The 22,281-nt window shown below is 32.2% G+C and overlaps 1 protein-coding gene across 1 annotated transcript in view; it reads left to right on the top strand.

The window, feature by feature from the left end:
• Positions 1–18,243, top strand: part of LOC127702783 (scavenger receptor cysteine-rich domain superfamily protein-like) — a 36,287-nt gene extending 18,044 nt beyond the window's left edge. The window contains exons 4-5 of the mRNA XM_052207086.1: positions 1,139–1,305; positions 18,101–18,243. Coding sequence (XP_052063046.1) covers positions 1,139–1,305; positions 18,101–18,243 — 310 coding nt within the window. The remainder of the gene's footprint in view (positions 1–1,138; positions 1,306–18,100) is intronic.
• Positions 18,244–22,281: the final 4,038 nt, after the last annotated feature.

The following is a 22,281-nucleotide window of genomic DNA, read 5'->3' as shown; positions in this document are numbered from 1 at the left end:
GGTGAGTTTATTTTCTTTGTATCAAATATCAAAAACATTAGCGAAGATTTGTTGTACTTTTGGTACTGTTTTTGTTTTTTTTTTATTCTAGTCAAATAATTTCCAATCTACAAAGTTACCAGTTTCAATATGTTTCTTGCTTTGAGTTTGGTATTTTTAAGGATTTATTAATAAATGTTACTGGGTGAAACGTACGAGTTGTCAAATTCGGATGCATGTATTCAAAAATCAATTCCTTCTTATTGAATATGATCAGACTGTGACCAATAATGTGAAGCAATGAAGGAAGCAGTACCGGGAAGTGTTAAATTTGGATGCATGTTTTTCTGAACGGGTTGATCTAATCACTTTCCTTGTCCCTTCAAATCTTGAAGTCAAGCAATACTTATTGTTTTTGTAATGTCCGGATGAAAAACGGGTATTTCGGACAACTACAGGTCAACATTTGGTCCTTAACAACAGATAAATGTCGTGCGAAATGCGAATTTTTTGGCCATTGATTGTGACACTCGTTCAACAAGGATTGCTTATCTTTATGAATGATAAGAATTAGACAACGGTTTAAATTCGGTTTCTGTTGATCAATCTTAAATTTCGGCGTATGTTAAGTCTTTTGTCACTTTTCATTTGGTAATAGTATTGTCTTGTATGTCGACTTTGGTTATGGCTGCCTGTTTTGTTTCTCCATTCCTCCTTAAAAGCATTAAGTATCTGTAAATATAATTACAAAAGGCTATTAGCATTTTTCACTCAGCATTTAATTTCCGAAGGGGAAGATCATTAAGATTTGAGCAAAGACAACTTATGACGTTCGTTACTTACTTACCCGGTTTAACAAAATATTTCCCCAGTAGTCAAAATATAATTTATCCCACAAACTACAAGCACTTTGACATAATAGTTACTTAAAATGAAGTCATCTTTGTTCAGATCTGTTATAAGATAAACATTAAAGTTTCTGGTACAAGAGAGGAGAATTTGAAACACAAGTATAAATTTAAGGATTCCCTAAAACACATTCATTATGTCTATTTTTTATACATTTATTTCATTATTCGACAGATAATACGTGATTTAATGTCTGGATTCACCTTATATAATGAATAAAATTGTTTATCCATAATCATATAATTTCCAGGGCAGTGCAAGCATTTAGTGGGGCTCATTTTGGAAGGGCAACTGGTTCTATTCTGTTAGATTATTTACATTGCACTGGTAATGAGACGAATATTGACAACTGCAGATCAGATGGCTGGTACAGAACTAACTGTTATCATTCTCAGGATGCCGGGGTTGCCTGCTTAGGTAAGAATTCAGGTCAAATCATATGGAATGTCATAACTGAAAATGGAAACAACAATAATGTAAGATAAAAATAAAAGTGGGACACACGGTTTTTGCTACTTGAAAACAGAATTAATCGTATACAGTGTTTTCCCCAACATGTTAACAGAATAGTTTTATCAGTAAAATTCTAAATCAAATTCACCCTGCATTGCGCAAGTTTGTGTCATCTTGTACTGTTTATGCTGTTGTTTCAGAAAATCTACTCCGAATTACAGCCACCGATATCATAACATAGAACGATATTTTTGTGAAGTTGGATATCAAATTAACTTTACAAACAAAAAAATCAAAACTCCCCTCAAAAGAAAAAAGCAAAACATATCTCATTTATACCATCAGGTGTTCGATGATTGACCTTCATTAAGAACAACCAATACCGCGATACTTTTACCTTTGATTATCCACACTAGTGAACTGATTTGGTCGTATTTGAACCATCCAGATTGGGGAACAAAAAAATGCTAGCACGATAAGCTTTTCATAATAGTTCGGAGTTTAAATTATTTATTTTCAATGTTTCAACACAAGAAGATATTTTAAGTCGTCACAAAAATATTTGATTTACGAATAGAGAAGAATTTTATTATACTTTAATTCCAAACGCATATTCCATTAATAGCATTTAGACCAAAGATTAGAATAGTAAGATTTTACTACAAATATCCTTGTTAAAAATGAAAAAATAATATAGATTCAAATGAAATTGAGAATGGAAATGGGGAATATGTCAAAGAGACAACAACCCGACCAAAGAGCAGACACCAGCAAGTCCACCAATATGTCTTCAACACAACGACACAATCCTGCACCCGAAAACCCCGTTAAATGCCTATCATTGCGGAAGAAAATAAGAAGGTAACATACATGTATATCGATCCTTGTGTTTTTGTCGGTAACGAATTTGTTTAATTGAAGCGAGGTAAAAAGTAAAATCACAAAAATACTGAACTCCGAAGAAAATTCAAAAAGAAAAGTCCCTAATCAAGTGGCAAAATCAAAAGCTCAAACACATCAAACGAAATCATTGAAGGGGTGAATCCTTTTAACCATTATGTCTGTGAGTCATACAGATACTGATTGACGAACAACTGTTTGTCATACTAGTTTTGTAGTAATAAGATATCACGTGGTGATTTTTTGCAACCGAGATGCCATCAAAATGGCGAGCAGTCTGATATCTGTTTCTGGCAAATTGCATTTTGCAGTTCCATTAAAAGGGAGCAAAACCTAGTCTAGAAGACAGTTGCTAATCATACTGTTAGAAGATAAACCAATTGTATGTCCTTTGTACCATTTTGAACCAAAAACTGCAGTCAAACCCCTTAATGTCCATTTTGAGCAAAGGGTGCGACTTATCTGGTCCAGGGGTGAAATATTTGTATAATGTACACCTTTTTAGTCGCTTTAATGCACTACTTTTGTGTCTATGACCACATTTGATAATAAATATGCGTAGTCATAAACTTTAAAAGACGTCTGTGAGTATACAACAATTGATGCTTTGTAAAGAGCAAAACTGAGATATTTTTATCATTTGATTCATATATTCAACAACAGCTGCCCTTACCTTGGAGATATTTTTTCAATAAATGATCAATACATGTTTAAGATACTAGCTTAATTAACTAAAGTAATCCTAACTGTCTATCAAATACATATGCATTTCTATACAGTTATGGACACTAACGTTCCTAAATTCTGTAAATATTTATTTCATGTTATTGTGTAAGCGTACTTTCATTCCGCCGTGTATTTATTCCGGGTAACTGTTTTTCACTAGAGAATATTGGATGTAAATAGTGTGAAAGAGTCGATCTTGATATTGTTGTTTTGTTTATATTTGATCGGTTTATTGTTTACATAAACAAATGGATTAAAATTAAAATAATTTTCAAGGAACCAGTTTAATTAATCTGAGTCAATCTAGTAAATGATATTGTAGATGACGAGGAGGATATTTTTATAACTCAAAATACTTTATCAATGATCAGGACATTGAACTTGATATAAACCAAATCTAAAGAGCAGATTTGTTCTTACATAAAGTTTCAATTATAGAAGCATCCTTTGATATTGACAAAGAAGATATGATTTTATATCCAAGTCGACCGAAGAGCAAATACACAGAAAAACTTCGGCAATCCAATAAATATAAATATTACAATTAGTGACAATTTAAAAGCATATGATTTTATATATTTGCATAGAAAAATTATTTAAATCTTATTCGTTAATAAGCCCCGGTATAAAATAACTAGTCAATCATTCCGGTACAAAATCACTAGTGTAATCATTCCTGGTTCAAAAACACTAGTGTGAACATTCCTTGGATGAAAACTCTCCACTTTTTATATAAATCAGCTATGCAAGTTTCAAATACACTAAAAACTATTAAGCCATATCTTATATATTTTTTCCCTTCAAACAACCCTTTTTAGAACCTTATAATGACTGGTGGATGTTTTACACTGGACCCGGATAGAAAAACCTAGTGAATTTTTGTTGGTGGATAAAAATCACTGGGGATTTTCTTCCTCCGGATAAAGTACACTGGCGGAATCAAACCACTGTTACAATTGCACAAGGTCACATCAGAATGTTTGTAACATCTTTAAACGTAAACCAATTGATTTGTTCGGATTGACATTTTACTCAGGGTAAACACGATTTATGTATCTGTTGTAATGTGCATAGAATTAGCTTTCAATAAAAGCGAGTACTGTAAAGGGAGTACTCTGTTTTAATTGAAGTTTTTCAAATGGTGTCTTACAGTTTGTTCTTATTTTGTGCTGTTATACATGTATCCAAAGTAAGTAAACGGTTGGCGTTCACACACATGTTTAATCCCGTCATATCTGTATGTGCCTGTCCTAAGCGCAGAGCTTATAAGTCAATGGTTGTTGTTTGATCCTGTCTGTTATATATGTTTTGGTCATAAACAAGTCCATTAGTTATTTCTTAAACTATTTCTCATTATGTCGGCCATTTTCTAACTGACGATACGGTTTGGGTTATGCTAATTGTTGAAGGCATTTAAAATCTGTTATATAGTCGCTTCTTTGACAATCATACCATACCTTCTTTTTATGGGACAGAAGGCATTAAGAGCAAAACTGGTTGAATCTCAATACGTTGAAAGAGAGTAGGGCATGTTGTTTGCTGTGATAGTACATCGAAATTTGAAATTAGGTTTTAAACAGAAGTCGTATGTATTCACATTCTTCCCACTTGACGTTTAAAAGTCGTCTATCCATCAATCAATCGAAATTATAAAAAGTATACAATAAGTCATCAGTTAAAAAAATGTACGAGACCTATAATGTTTCTGCATTAAACATACGAAAAATATTATGATACATTCCATTGCACATAGCTTGAAGGGTACTTCATAAAACTAATATCATTTTGTTGCTGATGTTTACTGAATTCATCGTAAAACTGCTTTATTGGATACATCGTAAAAAGTGCATCGTATTTTACAGGTAGTAAAAGAAGTCATACAGTAGAAAGGTATGTGTATTAGTTCTCTGTTTTTACTTTTGATAAATTTGTAAATATATATACATGCAAAAAGTAAAACCACAAAAATACTGAACTCCAAGCAAAATTCAAAACGGAAAGTCCCTTATCAAATGACAAAATCAAAAGCTCAAACACAAACACATCAAACGAATGGATAACAACTGTCATATTCCTGTCTTGGTACAGGCATTTTCTTGTGTAGAAAATGGTGGATTAAACCTGGTTTTATAGCTAGCTAAACCTCTCACTTGTATCACAGTTGCATCGAATTCCATTATATTGACAACGATGTGTGAACAAAAAAAAAAAACATAATTGGTAAAAATGTCCAATATAGGGGTACAGCAGTCAACATTGTGTTATAATCTTAATCACTACAAAAACTAACAAAGATGTAACAAAGATGTACAAAAGGGCATATAGACAAAGCACATCAGCAAAAATGAAAGACAAGAATACAAAAATTTACAATGTCATTTGTATGCTGCTTGTTTGGTGTATGTTACTAAATCACTGAGAAAGTAACCCATTTATATCTAATTGCAAAACGAACCATATCAAAATTTTGCTCCGGTAAAGTAAGCAGTTTCTGGTCCATTTTTCTTTTTCTTTTTGCTGATGACAATTTAAATAAAAAGTAAATTTCGATAGTGTCATAAACAAAAGACATGTGCATATACACTATGTATGTGTTACTGGAGTGTTTAGAATAAGAGAAATGAATTTATCCTTTTGTCGTTAAGATGAAATTGTCAGACGACCACCATTGTGATTTTTTTTGTATCATAAGTATCATAGGATTTTGGATATTTATGATCTACACCATTATAAAATGGTTCATGTATTATTAACATTTAATGTCATCATGTACGTTACTATACAAACAAGGTTATAATGTTTCTGTGTGATCCTTCATTTCAAGTTCAAGCGAAATATTCCGATGAACTAATCCCAAAACTTTTCGTATTTTTCAGTATGAAAACGGTATCGATAAAGCAGAACGAATTGATCGTTTTTTTCATTCTTCTTAAAGGCCCGGCCTCAATCAAGATAGTTGAGATAAGTTTAACTGGTTTCCATATGAATGTCGACTTTCTGTTGATAATTATTTAAATTATTTGTTAAATTAATTTGGAGAGCAGTTCGGTGGACCATTTAGTAGACGCCAGCAATGTAGCGTTGTTTTTAAACTATCATGGCACGGATATAATTAGCTTTAAGAATAGTCCTAAAGAATTTCATTCTAGAAGAATAAATTCGTCGACTAGAAGTCGGCTTAAAATTCAGGCTTGCAGACTAATTTGTAAGACCAACGGTCGTGGTTATTGTCTTCGCTCTGTTCCATCTTTATATATGACAGAGAACTTGAGTTTATGGATCCTATCGAAACTAAAAGATATGCTTTTGATCTTGGTTTTTTTCTCGATATCGGTACAGATAATCAAATTTAAATTAGAATATATGACCAATGCGATGATTCCAACTTTTCAAATGTTATTTCTGATTTCGCAGCAAAAACATACTATCTTTCCTATTTGATGTTGTTTTTATATCTTAATTGCATACGCTTGTGCATGTTCACACTACCCAAACCTTATTGGCAAGGTGTGCTTCTATCAGAGTAAGGAGTACATAATTTCAACAGTCACCAACATTAATTGGTTGACCAATACGATATGTCTGTTTCACACTCACTGACGGCATTGTTTTGCAGCATTCTTTAATCTGAAGATACTAGGAGAGTTTTCTTATCTATAATTTTACCAGTTATGTCCTATTTTCGATTTTGACATGATTTTGTGACAATCTTTAATCATTCGATACCAGAAGAGTGGTCTACTACATAATTTTATCGATGTTGTCCTATTTCCGGTTTTTGATATTATAATTTTGTGTTGATTCGCATGAATTGTGGCGCATACATGCAAGAGATCCTTGCTCCGTCAATTCAATCGGTCTCGCTCTTTTTGGAGTGCATGCGACTTCCTCAGTTTTTGTGAGTTACCTTGATTGGTCTTCTTAATTCAATTTTTCTAGATTTGAGCAGCAGAAAATAATGCCTTAATTTATATCAGCATGTAGCAAGATGACTGCTTCTTAATAATCTGATTTACAGACTAGTTATTCATTTTCGGACAGTTTTACCCTAGACAAAGATCCTTCTTATTATGTAGTAATTTATTTTATTATATTTTTTGAAATGTTTCACCGTGATTTCCAATTGTAATAAAAACCGATAATTTCAAAGGTGACATAAATGCGATTATGTCACGCCTCTAACGTCATACAACAATATACATTGTATATATTGTCAAGACATTGTCGATGGCGTACCATTAAAACAAATTGTGAATGCGAGTGAGGAATAAAGTTCCAAACCTTTATTACTTTAATTCCAATAAAACGCCCATTGTCTATGTAATAAAAAGAATTCTAATATCGAAAACATGTGACCGAACAACACTGAAATTAAACTCATGCGCTACGTGTAGTTTTGAGTTAATGTGTTGCCATATAAGCGGGAGGTTTGGCTAGCCAGGTTCAATCCACCATTATTTTCAAATAACTTGTGCCCTGTACAAAGTTAGGAATATGGCAGATGTTGTCAAATAGTTCGTGTCTATGTATGTTGGCGTTTTTATTTGTTGCACTACAGTGTTCCTATTGATCCTTTGTTTTCCCTTTATAGTTGATATGCTTCCCTCGGTTTTAGTCTGTATCCCGGATTTGTTTTCTTTCAATATATTTCTGAATATTGAACAGTGGTATACTACTGATGCCTTTATTGTTCGGTCACTCGTTGAATATTTCTTAATTAATACTTAATGTTTTTATTTATCAATGTTTTCCTTATAAAATCAATCAAACTAATCATTAATAATTAATTTATTGTTTCTTTTATTATTTGTTTTTGTTATTTATCAATCTATTTGATTTTTATTATTTTATCTATGCTATTTGAAACAAAATGTTCTAGCATATTAGATTGTATAATGTCAGGTAAACTCGAATATAAAAATAATATCCTTGAAAATGATACGTCACTGTGTTAACCAAATAGTTTACCAGTAATAAACCCCCAAACTTTTTCATCGACCTGTACAGTTGACGTTATAAGAGTACGTATTACTAGTATAATTGATAATAATTACAGAAATATAAAAGGAATGTTCTCCCGCTGCTTCATAATAACTATACACAAGTAAACATACTTTTGATAAACATGAAGAATTTACAGAGCAAAAACATTTTTATTTATTTTTATTATAATGTAATTATTTTTATTAGTTTATTATTTTCATCTTAAATATGACATACAGTGAAAATACAATCAACTGTTGCTTTTATAAAACACGATCAGAGAGAAGATCTAATTTACGTCATTCAGTACTGTTCTATATTATGACATATGTTCAAGTTCTATCTTCGACGAAATTTGGACCATTATACCATGATTCTGATAAATATGCATTAATCATATAAATATAAAAATGAGTCATTATTCTTTGACATACGCTGCATGGTTAAAGCTTAACATTTCTTGCTTCTAATTATTTTTTTGTTCGTTATGACACGATTTCATATTTATTTTACCAAATTATTGTATTTTATGGGTTCTACCTGCGCACCTCCAATTGTAAATGTTTTTTTATCTTTATTGTTATGAATCGTCTTTGATGGAAATACTTTAATAAAGTAAGATACATATGAATAATTCTGACAAAATAATCTAAATCTTCCACTTTAATATCAGATACATCGATGTACTTGTTATACATTGTAAAACATAACTGAAAAGGCACAAAATGAAAAGTTCAACTTGAATATACAATGTACGAGGGAAAGGACGATTCGATTTTATTCCTTTACTAATTTTCTTTTTTTTACCGAGATTTTTCATTTTTCAGCGTTCTGTGGTACGGTTTAATTTAACATGAGGGATTAAATCAACGTAAACTTTCCTTAATTCATTGATGTTTTGTAAAAAATAATTAAATGGTTGGCTGAAGACTACTTGAACTACGATTACGTAGATGTGGATAATATATCAGTAAGAGTATTGATGAGCTGTCCTTTTTGTATCGCCTTGACGGAGTCAAAACGCGAGACATAGGTATGCTGTTTCCGGCGTCGGCGGCGTCAACAATACATTAGTTTGTGATTTGGTCTAGTTTATGGTGAACCACTAGTGGTAGGTCAATGATATTTGGGATACAGTTGTATTCGAATTGGCACATCTTATTACCATGGAGATTATGTGGGCCCGCCCTCTCAGTCATGGTCTATTGTATTTGTTTCTGATTAGGTCAGTTTATGAGGAACCACTAATGGTAGGTCAATAATATTTGGAATGCAGTTGTATAAGCATTGGCATATCTCATTTCCATGGAGAATACTCTGTCCTAACCCCTCATGGTCTATTGACTTTGAAACTTGTGCTTAAAGTACATGTATTAGTTTGTGATTTGGTCAGTTTAAGATGAACCACATATGTTAACTAAATGATATTTGGTATGCAAATATATTGGCATTTGCAAGTTTCGGTGGATATTATATTGCACCGCCTCCTCATCATGGTTCATTGGCTTTGAAACATTTATATAGTTTACAAGTTAATCATGTTAATGTTTGTGTTCAAAGAAGATATATCCGAAATGCTATATCATAAAGATTCCTATTTTTGCATGTTATTCACATAACCGATGTAATATACATATTTGATTTTTTTACAGGAATAATGTTAACTGGTGGCACAGGGCCTTATGAAGGAACAATTAAATTAAATATTAACGGAGTGTGGGGATCAATTTGTGATAACAGTTTTGATATAAATGATGCACACGTGATATGTAAAATGGCAGGATACCCAAGGTATGATAATTATGTATGTAAATATCATGATAAGTTAAAAAAATTATGCCCCTTGTAAACCTTTCAGTTGTCGCGTTGTATCAAACGATTTAATTCCACCATTAACCTGTCCATTTGCTAGATCTAGAAATCTTTTCAGTAATTAAACGTCTTTAATTTATAATCCCGGTATGACATGGAGGAGATTTATTGTTCATTGTGTATTCTAATAAAGTAATATCTACATGACAGAATTACTAGTTTCATTATGTTTCTGGAATTCAGCGTTGATTTTTTTTTTTATGATTTTTAAACTGACGCAACTGGTTATATGTGAGACTTCAGAATTATTGTTTGGATGCATTTGTTCATCACTCAAACTGTCTTCTTGTTAAATTTGAGTCGATTTTTTAATGTTTTTCTAGTCATAAGCAATACATTGAAGTAGTACCGACATTTTTTTTTATTTGCAAGCATGTATTTTGAGAATCTCTTTGAGAAGTCCTCATGAATAACAAAAAAAGTGGAGTTTACAACAAGGATACATCTACAAGTAAACATTTGTTCCCTAAAACAGACCAATTTCGTTTTACAAATACAAACTTTTGCGGATTTTTTTCGCTGTGTTGAAGACCGATTGATTGGCCTAGGCTGTTTTCTATCCAATGGTCGGGTTGTTATCTCTTTGAAGCATTCTCCATATTCGATTAGATATGTAAATTTAACAAATTTTATAGTTTCTGGTTCAACATGTTCAAGCGAGAAGAATTTGAACATAAGTATAAATTTAAGGATGCCCTAAAACACATGCATTGCCTTTCTCTCTCACATCTATACATTAATACTATCCATCGGACATTCGTGATCTGATGATATGATTTGGCTTGTAAAATGATTTACATCATTGTTTATCCATAATATCATTATTTTAAAGGGCAGTGCAGGCATTTAGAGGTGCTCATTTCGGAAGAGCAAATGGTTCCATTATGTTAGATTATTTGCATTGCACTGGTAATGAGACGAACGTGGACTTATGTAGATCAAGTGGGTGGTACAGAACTAACTGTTATCATTCTCAGGATGCCGGAGTTGCCTGCTTAGGTAAGCAGATCGTCAAATCATATAATATGCCATCGTTATTGCATCATTTTATATAACTGAAAACTGAAACAACATTACTTTATGATAAAAATAGAATTTGGACACACGGTTTTTGCATCTTTAGATTAGAATTAAATGTATACAGCGTGTTTCCCCATCATGTTAAAAGAATAGTTAGATAAACATCAATGCACTCATTTATAATGAAATTCCGGTCATATTTATCTCTGCATTGCACAAATTCGTAACGTGTTGTACTGATTATGATTTTGTAGTATGAAATGTACTCTGAAGTACAACCCCAGATAATATAGTGAAGGACAGCTTAAGTTTATATTAGTATGAAGCGTATTTTGAGCTTGTTGAGCAACTGTCAGTTATACAAGTACTAGATGGAGGTTTAGCTAGCTTAAATGCCAAGTTTTACCCATCATTTTCTCGTTAAATGCCTGTACCAAGTCAGGAATATGAAGGTTTATTTTCACTTATTTCGTAGGTTGATAACGTTTTATTCTGTCAGTTTTTATGGACTTCTCCTTTTTGAGTGTACCTAGGAGTTCGAAATTTAACGTTTTATTCTGTCAGTCTTTATGGACTTCTCCTTGTTGAATTTACCTAAGAGTTCGAAATTTACGTTATACTTTTCTGCTAAGAGTACTAGCGAGTAAGGTTTGTTATTTTTGATTATATACTTGTTTTTCTGTCATCTATTATACCAGTATTATAGTGTTATGCTTTTTTTAAAGGTACACATCGTTATTGCATCATTTTATATATCTTTATTATTCAACTAATTAAGATAATAGGATATAGCCAAGATAAAAACAAAGACTACCTTCTGCCGAATGTTCAAGTGCCTGTCCATGAACCACTTTGATAGTTGTCTTTTTTTTATGTTGAAGTTTTCTGTCATTTAGGGAGTTTGGTAGAGATAACAGATGTTAAATAATTTTATAAACTTGTTCATATCTATTCTAGACCGGATTTTGAGTTTTACATACAGTATACTTAAATGTATTCTGTTAAAGGTCTTTGGTCTACCTAAGTTATTTTACGTCGATTATATAGTAATCATATAACATATTAAAACCAAAAACATTTGTCCAAAATAGAGATCAACATTTTGGTCATCATCGATAGACACGTTTTTTTACCAATCCTGTTCAACTGAGCTCATCCCCATTTTTGCTTCGGTTTAGTATGCTATGAAGTTAGTTTTCTGTGTTGTGTTTAATTAACTGTTGTCGGATTTTCGTGTTTCTTTTGTCAGAGTATCTTAGCTTTTTTTCGACTGGTGTTTCTTCGGTATTGTCTGTGATGTCTTTTCTTAGACATCGCCTTGAATGTTACTAAGTTAAACAAACGTCATCAACGATCTGTCATATTCTCAAACATATGGAATGATAATATACAACAAGTGCCAGAACTTCGTACTTATATAACTTTCAAATCTGCCTTTAATCAAGAACAGTATGTAAAAATCAATTTAACCAAAGTCGAACGCTTGCATTTATCACAATTCAGATGTGGAATATTACCTCTGAGGATTGAAACAGGACGATATATAGGTGAAAGACCAGAAGAAAGACTCTGTAAATTTTGTACTGCAGACGTGACCGAAACTGAAACTCATTTTTTACTAGACTGTACATTCTATTCTGATATACGAGAACATGTGTTTGGTGAACTTTTATTAACTACTTCCTTTATATCTATGGACAATAATGAAAAGCTTATTTTTTTAATTATAAGTCATACTCGAAAACTAGCCAAATACATCGTACAGGCATATTTCAAAAGACGCAATTCTGTTTACAAATAGCTTAATATCTTTGTATTTTTTAAAATTAACATTCGTCAACAAAAAGATTATTTCATGAATAATTTGTTATTTTGAAGAACGTGATAAAATTGAATTATAATTATTTAATCTCATTTGAGGTGACTTATAGGTCCATTGGGCCGGGTGTATTCATATTGATATTTATAATATATTGTATGTTTATAATCTGTACATATTTACACATGTCACTATAATAAATAATTTACTTACTTACTTACTTACTTATATTAAATTCTTAAAAGAAAGGAAAACAAAACAAACAATCTACATCAGCTGCTTTAACCTCAGAATATTCTAGCAACGACATTGGTCAAACACCTAACTTGACGTCTGCTAAGACTTTATAAATTAAACGTTCTTTTATAAAAAAAAAAGTGAACGATTAAATTTTCAGCGTTCAGGGTTTTTTTTTTTTTTTGCATCGTGTTGAAGGCGTCAGTGATCACTTGTAAATTAGTTAGTCAAGGATATTATTTCCACAATTTACTTAAAACCTCTACTTTATTTTTTAAACGATACACATGTTTGGGTTGGAATTTTGGCTGTACCTGTACAAAACGTATACAAACGGGTTTTCACATTTAATTTTTTAAGGCGACGTTGTTTAAAGTGACCGAAATGTCGATACGATCCATATATATTTATCGATCATTTAAATAAACTTATTCTTATAAAAGAGGGGTGAAAGATACCAGAGGAACATTCAAACTCATAGATCGAAAATAAACTGAAAACGTCATGGCTAAAAAAGAAAAAGACAAACAGGCAAATAATAGTACACAAGATATAACATAGAAAACTAAAGATTGAGCAACACGAACCCCACCAAACACTGGGGGTGATCTTAGGTGCTCCGGAAGGGTAAGCAGATCCTGCTCCACATGTGGCACCAGTCGTGTTGCTCATGTTATTACAAACCCGGTAAATAGTCTAACTCGGTAGGTCACATTCGTTAAAAGGGAACGGGATTGTAGTTACGACATAAGGAACATATCCGATATCATCTGTGAAACGGATATTCCATAACGGTCAACCAATTCGTGATGGCGTCCGTAAAATTTACGAAGGGATGATTTCAACTTCACCAATTGGAACTCTTGGTTTAATAGCTTCCTTGCGAGCAGCAACACTCTAGGAAATCATGATAGGAAATACAAGCCCGGGAATATCGTATCAATTCGGAGATATATACTACGTATGCAGGTGCTGCTGGAATGTTGCTACATAAGCGATATCAATTTAACACTTTGATATGAATTAATGATATTATTCTAACATTGATAATAAATTTAAACATAATATATTTACAAAATGTATACCGTTCAATTGGGAGCATTCAGTTGTTGAGTATAATGTAAAACAACATAAACTAACTAATAAATGCCTATACTTATACAGTAATATATCATTCTTACATACTGTTAATACTTGTATCCTGCAATCAGCAACCTTTTGTTCAAATAACAGGTACACAAATGGATTTGTGGTTTATTTGTACTTTTACTTGTAATCAAATCGAGTTAGCGTTGCGGTTTGGGTCAGAAGTAGGGTATTCACATATTTCCCACTGGAAGTTCAGAAGACATATATCCAGCAATCAATCGACATTATAGGAAAATATGTAATAAGTAAATCTTATTTAAAAAATGAATTTGTACGACATATAGGTCGCACTTTGTAAATACAGCTGTTTCACAAGCCAGGCCTCTTTAGGGAAGATATATAATATTCATAGATATTTTGTTTTGTTTACCTACTGGTTCCCAGATACGATCTCTATGTGTCATCTCATAGAGACATAACTTGGGAATGTTACCAGTATAAAAACACATGGTACCGGAGAATATTGAATTCTGAGGAAGGCAAAAAGTGAAAGGAGGAGTAGTACAGAATTTTAGTATAAGTTTAAAATCTTGGAAAATCGGGCCATATAAATGTTGAAAATATGCCGCACAGCCCTATGTTTTGACCTTTGAATAAAATACATGTGTAGTAGTGCATATCAACTTTCCGTTCTAGGATATATTTTTTTAACGAAACTTCATAGTTAAAGTGGCACAAGGGGCGTTCCTATGGAAAATAGAATACAGAAGTGCAACCTATAATGTTATTACATAAAACATACGAATAATGATGATTACAATGAACATGCAATAGTATGTTAAAACATAGACTGAAGTGTATTTTATGAAACTAAGATAATTTTGTTGCTGTTCTTTATTTACCAACTAACTACAATATGTAAAGAAATGCCCATGCTATATAAATGGAAAATTTCGACAACTGCTCATTATGAACGGAGAAATTGCTAAAGTCAGTCATTACGAAATCGCAGTCCTGCATTACGAAATGACACCCGTGCATTACGAAATCAGTCATGCATTATAAACAGATGAAACGGGACATCGATTAAATCAAAATGGCGTTTACTTCTTAAAATAAGTGCCACCTTTTTTTTAAAAAAATATTAAATATCATAAAAAAAGTGTAAATGATGTTTAGTGTTTTGTAACGTCTTGAAACGGAAATGTTTCACAGCCTTTTCGAGTACGACTTTCGATTATTATCACTGTTTCATTTCCGTTGATCAATCATCAGAACGCAAACTACTCTGACAAGAGAAAGAAAAGTTAAACTGTCTGATTTATTCTCTCCAGCTACTTTATATTTGCTAGATAAAATGAATTGTAATAGCATAAGATAAAGTACTTGGATGAGAAATTAGAAATTTCATCTGACAATGTTGACCAAAAATCCATCGTGAATGCGAAAAGACAAGTTCAGCTATGAATTCCTGTATCTTCTTCACGGTAAGTTTCTTACTCTTAGTTTAATTGAAGAATTTTAACCATTTAATAAAAGTGTTATGAAATGGCTGTTTCTGTATTGGCCCTGTTATAGATTCGTGGTTAGTTGTATTTGGACCCGAGACTCGAAGACTGTTCTTGAATGAAGTTGGTTAATAAAAGTATCAATATATGGACTTTTTCATATTGGCTCTGTAATATGCCCTTGGTATTAATAATGCCCTTGGACAGTTGTAATGGCCCTCGGCGTTGCCACAGGCCATTACAATCATCCTTGGCCATTATTAATACCTCGGGCATGTTACAGGGCCAATATGACAAAGTCCATACATTAATACTATATAAATGAATATATCGTTAGAGTTGCATCGTATTTTTCAGGCAGTATAAGAAGTCATATAGTAGAAGGTACGTGGAATAAGTTTGTTTTCGTTTCGTCTGTTTTGATTTCTAATGGATTTATAAATATTTAAATAAAACGTTATTTGCATACTTGTTGAATATATATTACTCAATCAAGGGGAACGTAACGCACTAATATCTAATAGCAAAACGAACCCTTTTCTTAAAATGTGTTCCGGTAAATTAAGAAGTTCCTGCTCCACTTATTGTTTTGTCGTTTTGCTGATGACATTTACAGTTAAAGTAAGAATTCGAACTCTATATAATGTCATAAACAACAAAATTTGACAAGCATGTACTACACGAAATAAAATAAATCCGTGGTAATCTGTGATTTTATAGTTGTCATCTAAATCGGTATGGCCTTTGTTAAACACTAGAAAAGATGACATCAACTTTAAATTGAATTTAATATTGTATCCCATTTGGGATCTATTTACTATGAAAGTGCTGCTGAAGTGTTTAATAAGTAGATTTGAATTTATTGAGATTAGGAGAAATGTGTCCGACGGCGATTGCGTGAACAGTTTGTTGAAGTTGGTGTTCAGGTCAGTTTAAGGAGAACTACTAATTATAATGGAAGTTAAATGATAGTTGTTATAAAGTTGTATTGGCATTGGTACATTTCATTTTTTTGGAATTATGTAGCCCTACCACCTCAATCATGGTATATTTAATGTTCAACGTTTGCCTATCTTAATGTAAGAGTTTGCGATTACGTTCACAAGTTTGTGATCAGTTTGGGAAGAACAACTAGTGAACTACTGATAGTACATATATTTTCTTTTGGGATTGTGTGGCCCCTCACCCTTAGTCGGGAATCAATGACTTCGGAACTATTGCATGTTTTACATTTTAAAAGTCTGTGAATACGCTAGATAAGGTCAAGGTACAGTAAAGGGGTTATGTCACAGATGTAGGTGAAATTTTACATACAACTTTGACTAGTTGAACCATAACTATAAAAATCTGGCAAGAATTGTACCCATGCGAGTTCTAACGAGGCCATTTTCCATAAATTTAATATTATCAAAGGACATAACTCTTTTTAAAAAGTCGATCGTCCACCATTTTAGAAATTGTTCGAGATATTGCTGATATTAACCTATAGTATAAGTTTTATAAATATCTGGCAAGAATTGTACCCGTGAGAGCGCTAACAAGGCCATTTTTCATATATATCAAATATTTCCAAAGGACATAACTCTTTTTAAAAAAAGTCGATAGTCCACCATTTTAGAACTTGTTCGAGATATTGCTGATATTAACCAATGGTATAAGTTTTATAAACATCTTGCAAGAATTGTACCCATGAGAGCGCTAACAAGGACATTTTCCATAAATTTAATATTTCTAAGGGGCATAACTCTTTAATAAAATATTGATCGTCCACCATTTTAGACCTTATCTGAGATATTGCTGGTATTAGCCTATAGTATAAGTTTTATAATAATCTGGCAAGAATTGTTCCCGTGAGAGCGCTAACAAGACCGGACGGACGGACGGACGGACGTACAGACGGACAGACGGCCGGACGCCCGGTATTTTCATTTCCCCTGCAACGCATTACGCGGGGGACAAAAACGATTCTTTCTATGAATATTGTTTTAGCGACCTCAAATTAAATCTTTAACCTTCACTACGTTATTGATATTAACATATAAGTGTAAAGTATATTTCCTCATTGCTTCACCATTACTTTAAACAAGTTTAAATAGTTATGATTAAAAATGAATTACTAAATGTTATTACCTTGGAGATAAAATAAAACAAAAACATATATACAGGACTCTTTTTTCCTTTTCGTCGTAAGTCTTAAACAGGGAAAATACAATTCACTGCCCCTGTTATAAATCACAGTCAGAGAACTGCTCTTAATAACGTCACTTCGATCTGTCGTACCCTAGAACAAATTCTAAAACAGATTTGAAAAGTTTAACCTAATTTAATTGATAATTTGCATAAATATTTGAATTGTTGGTTTGATAATAAGACTATTTAAACAGAAAATAAGTTATATTTACGATTACGTAGCTTAGGATTATTTGTCTTAAAGGTTAATGAGAAGTTTAGTTTTTTTTTTGTTATACTTACGTATTTTTTTTCCCCTGCTAATTCACTCTAAAGTATATATGACCGACATGCTATACTTAAAAGATTTATATTTTTGCGTATTATTCACATAACTCTTTTTGAAATGTAACATACATGTTTGACTTCTTTACAGGAATACGATTGGCTGGTGGTACAGGACCATATGAAGGGACTGTAGAGTTGAATATAAATGGAGTGTGGGGATCTATTTGTGATAACGCTTTTGATATTGATGATGCACACGTGATATGTAGAATGGCAGGATATCCAAGGTAAATTATTATGTAATAATTTATATAAAAATCCCGATGTATTTAAAAACCGGACCCTTTGTAGGTTTGCACATTTGTCGCACTATAACGAACGATCCATTTCACCATTAGCTTTTCCTATATCTAGAAAACTTCTTAGTAATTAATCTTCTGTAATTAATAAGCCTGGTATTTTTGATGAGTGTTTTACATTAATAGGCGGGGCTGCACTGTACTCTATGTATTCTTTTTCTTTAATGCTGGCCAAGATGATACAATAACTAGTTAAGACTTCACTATTTCAAAATTCTTGTATTGGACAATTAATATGACACAAATTTCTACGTATCTAGTTATAAACAATAAAACAAAGCACAACCTGGAATTTTTTATTTGGATGTATGCATTTCGACAACTTCTTATTCCGCAGACTTTAATTTTCTTGTATCCTTATATTGTAACTTTTAATTAAAACTGACTATTTTTAAAGTCAAAACGACAAACAGGAATTATAACGTATTCAACATGGATACAGTTAACAACAGACACATATCTTTTTTCAAATCCGATTTTTTCTTGTCATGAACATTGAGAAGGGTGACATTAGCTGAGCATGAATCTCTTATCCTTCAGGTAGATAAATAGTAAAATAAAAAAAATATCGAACCAAAAGGAAAATTTAAAACAGAAATTCCTTTATCAAATAGTAAAATCAAAAGCTCAAAAAACATCAAACGAATGGAAATCAACTGTCATATTCCTAACTTGGTACAAGCATTTCCTTATGTAGAAAATGGTGGATTAAACCTAATTGTATTGCTAGCTAAACCTCTCACTTGTATGCCAGTCGCATAAAATTCCATTGTATTGTCAACAATGTGTGTTTACCTCGCGGTTTCAATTGGGTTCGTGTTGATCAATCTTTAATTTTCTGTAAACGTTTTGTTGTTTGTCTTTGTCTTTTTATCAGTTTTCATATGTATACAATATTGTCATTTTTTGTTGACGCATTGGTTTTGACTGTCACATTTGTATCTTCTATCCTTCTTTTGAGCACTAATATGATAGTATATTTGTTAATATACCTAAAAAGTCTTTCAAATATCTGCCAACAGCCCTTTTTTTTGATTTCTTCCGATAAATAACATCAAATTGCAAGTAAAGACAACTTATGAGGTTCTTTACATAAAACAAACCGGTTTAACGAAATATTTTCACTGTAGTCAGTTAATAAACTACTTATGATATCCCACAAATTAAAAGTATTATGTAGTGACTTGCAAGCATTATGACATAACAGTAGGTTAAAATGAAAGCACCTTTGATAAGATTTGTTAATTGAACAAATTAAAAGCTTCTGGAGAATTCGGAACATAAGTAAATTTAAACATTGTTAAAGATGCCATAAAACATGTACTTTCTCTTTACCTCTCATTTTTATACATTAATACTTTCCGTCGGACAGATACATTCGTGATTTGATGTCAGGAAACACTATGTGAGTTGAATAACATTGTTTATCCACAACATTTTTTATCTATAGGGCAGTGCAGGCATTTAGAGGGGCTCATTTCGGAGTGGCAAATGGTTCTATTATGTTAGATTATTTACATTGCACTGGTAATGAGACGAATATTGACAACTGCAGATCAGATGGCTGGTACAGAACTAATTGTTATCATTCTCAGGATGTCGGGGTTGCCTGTTTAGGTAAGAATACAGTTAAATTAAATAGTATGTCTTAACAAAAAACTATTACAACAATAATTTAGGATCAAAAGAAAATCTGGACGATCGGTCTTTGCTACTTTATTCAAGAGTTAAATGTTTCACCATCAAGTTAAAAGAATACTTAAAAGAATACTGTAAGTTAAATAAACAATCGGGACAGACAGTCTGCATTTGATATATAGACAGTTTTTTTAACCATCACGTTTAAAGAATAGTGAATTTAAAAACATACATGCACTTATTCATAATTTCTTCATTGAAATCTTTAACATTTTTATCCCTGCTTTGCACGCATAATTATCGTCATGCCGTTGAAGTATAACATCTACTATGTATGATGTACAGCCATTGATAGTAAAGTGCAGAACGGCTTGATTTTATACCAGTTTAATGTGTAGTGTTTTGTAAACTATTGTTTGTTTTTGTCTGTTTGGTGTGTTCTATTTTAGCCATAGTATCTAAGTTTTTATGGCTGGTTGATTTGATTGCCTTTGGTTATATCTGCTGTTTATTTTGTTATACATGTATATCGGCCTGAATGCAACCAAGTTGTTACTAAACTGTTCAAACAAACACCGACAACGATCTTTCATTGATATTAAATCCCTGAAAGAAACCTTGAATTTGCCCAAAAAAAAACCTAAAATAAAAAAAATCTAAACTCCAAGGTAAATTCTTGTTCTTAACAACCAACAAAACCAAACGCTCGACTACATCGACCAACGGAACGATGTGGATTTAACTGTTAATTCCTGGCGTGGTACAGATTTTTTTTGAAAAAAAATTATGGATTAAACCTGGTTTTATTACTAGCCACCTCTAAGTTGAAAAGATGACAACAGATATATTCCAATTGTCATAACTACAACCCCGTTAAATTTTCCCAAATGTGATCTACCAAATTAGACTTATCACCGGGTGTGTACTAACATGAGCAACACAAAGAGTACCACATATGGAACAGAATCTACTTACCCTTGCGGAGCACCTGAGACCACCCCCAGTTTTTTAGTGGGGTTCGTGTTGCTCATTCTCTGGTTTACTATGTTGTGGTTTTGTGTTCTGTTGTTTGTTTGTTTGTCCTTTTTCCTTTTTAGCCATATCGTTGTCAGTTTGTTTTCGACTTGTGCGTTTGTGTGTCCCTTTGGAATCCTTCGCCACTCTTGTAATTATTTTTGTAATGTCGATAATTTGAGTGAGCAATCCAAACAGACACAATTGGTTAACGTGACATAATTGACATACTCAGGAAAAAAAATTGTGCTAACATACATTCTAGACACGAGATATATGCAAATAACTAAATGGAATAAGGTAGCTCGAGTGTAATCGCCATCTTGGATTGTAACATAGCAGAAGAAACTATGGTAGATCTTTGATGAAAGGTGCATATTTTGAGAGTCATTCATTTGTTAGACTTTTCAACTGTATGAAGAAAATAATGTGTTTTGTCATATTTGCGACTGTTTTTTCTCATATACATATTTGCTTTGTTTGATTAAATTTTTTCAACTTTGTCAATTTTTTCTTTTTATATTTTGTAAGCCCATTATATGGGCTACATGACTTATATCTTCTCGTTAAAACTCTATGGTTTAGTTACTTTCTATCAGACAAAATTGTGTTTTCCATGAATCATCTATACGAAATCTGACAATTTTGTACAACATGTAGCTTGACAAAAAGTCCCGTGATTCATATTTTTTATTATATATTTGAGAAAGCCATGATATAAACTACATTTTGGCAAATTATTAAACAAAACTTTGGATTTTAATTTAGACCACTGATTTACCAACATGACCAAGACATACGTAATTAGCAAAATGTTCTTTATATTTTCTACCACTGGCTCGATAACCCTGCTTGGTGGACACAATCATCCTCTGCGAACTTTTTCTTTGGGGGAGTTGGAACATAAGTTTCTTAATGATTTATAAATACATTAAGGGACAATTAAAAAAAGAAAGGTTCAAAAGTCCACAAGCAGTGGTCTCTACTCAGTGCTAGTAAATAAAAATAACTTTGTGTTAATTCTTTGTGTCCGATGCATTTTTTTTTTTTATTTCCCATTTATAAGCCAAGGATTAAAAAACTTGAACACGTGAAGTGCTATATGACCAAAATAAAAAGCCAAATTAATCGAAGCAACTTTGCCTGAGAGCCTTTACCTTGATCATGTATAGAGTCTGATCTTAGCTAATCATCGCTGCTTTTATGAGACTAGAAAAGATGGAAAATAAAAAGAAGTAGTATAAAAAATGTGTTACATTAATGTTTAGACGCAGGCTTGATGCATTGGGAACGAACTAATCCAATTTATTATAAGAGT

Source organism: Mytilus californianus, unplaced genomic scaffold (genome assembly GCF_021869535.1).
Source record: "Mytilus californianus isolate M0D057914Y unplaced genomic scaffold, xbMytCali1.0.p SCAF_5, whole genome shotgun sequence".
Classification (NCBI taxonomy): Eukaryota; Metazoa; Mollusca; class Bivalvia; order Mytilida; family Mytilidae; genus Mytilus; species Mytilus californianus.
This window is presented reverse-complemented; position numbering and strand designations above follow the sequence as displayed.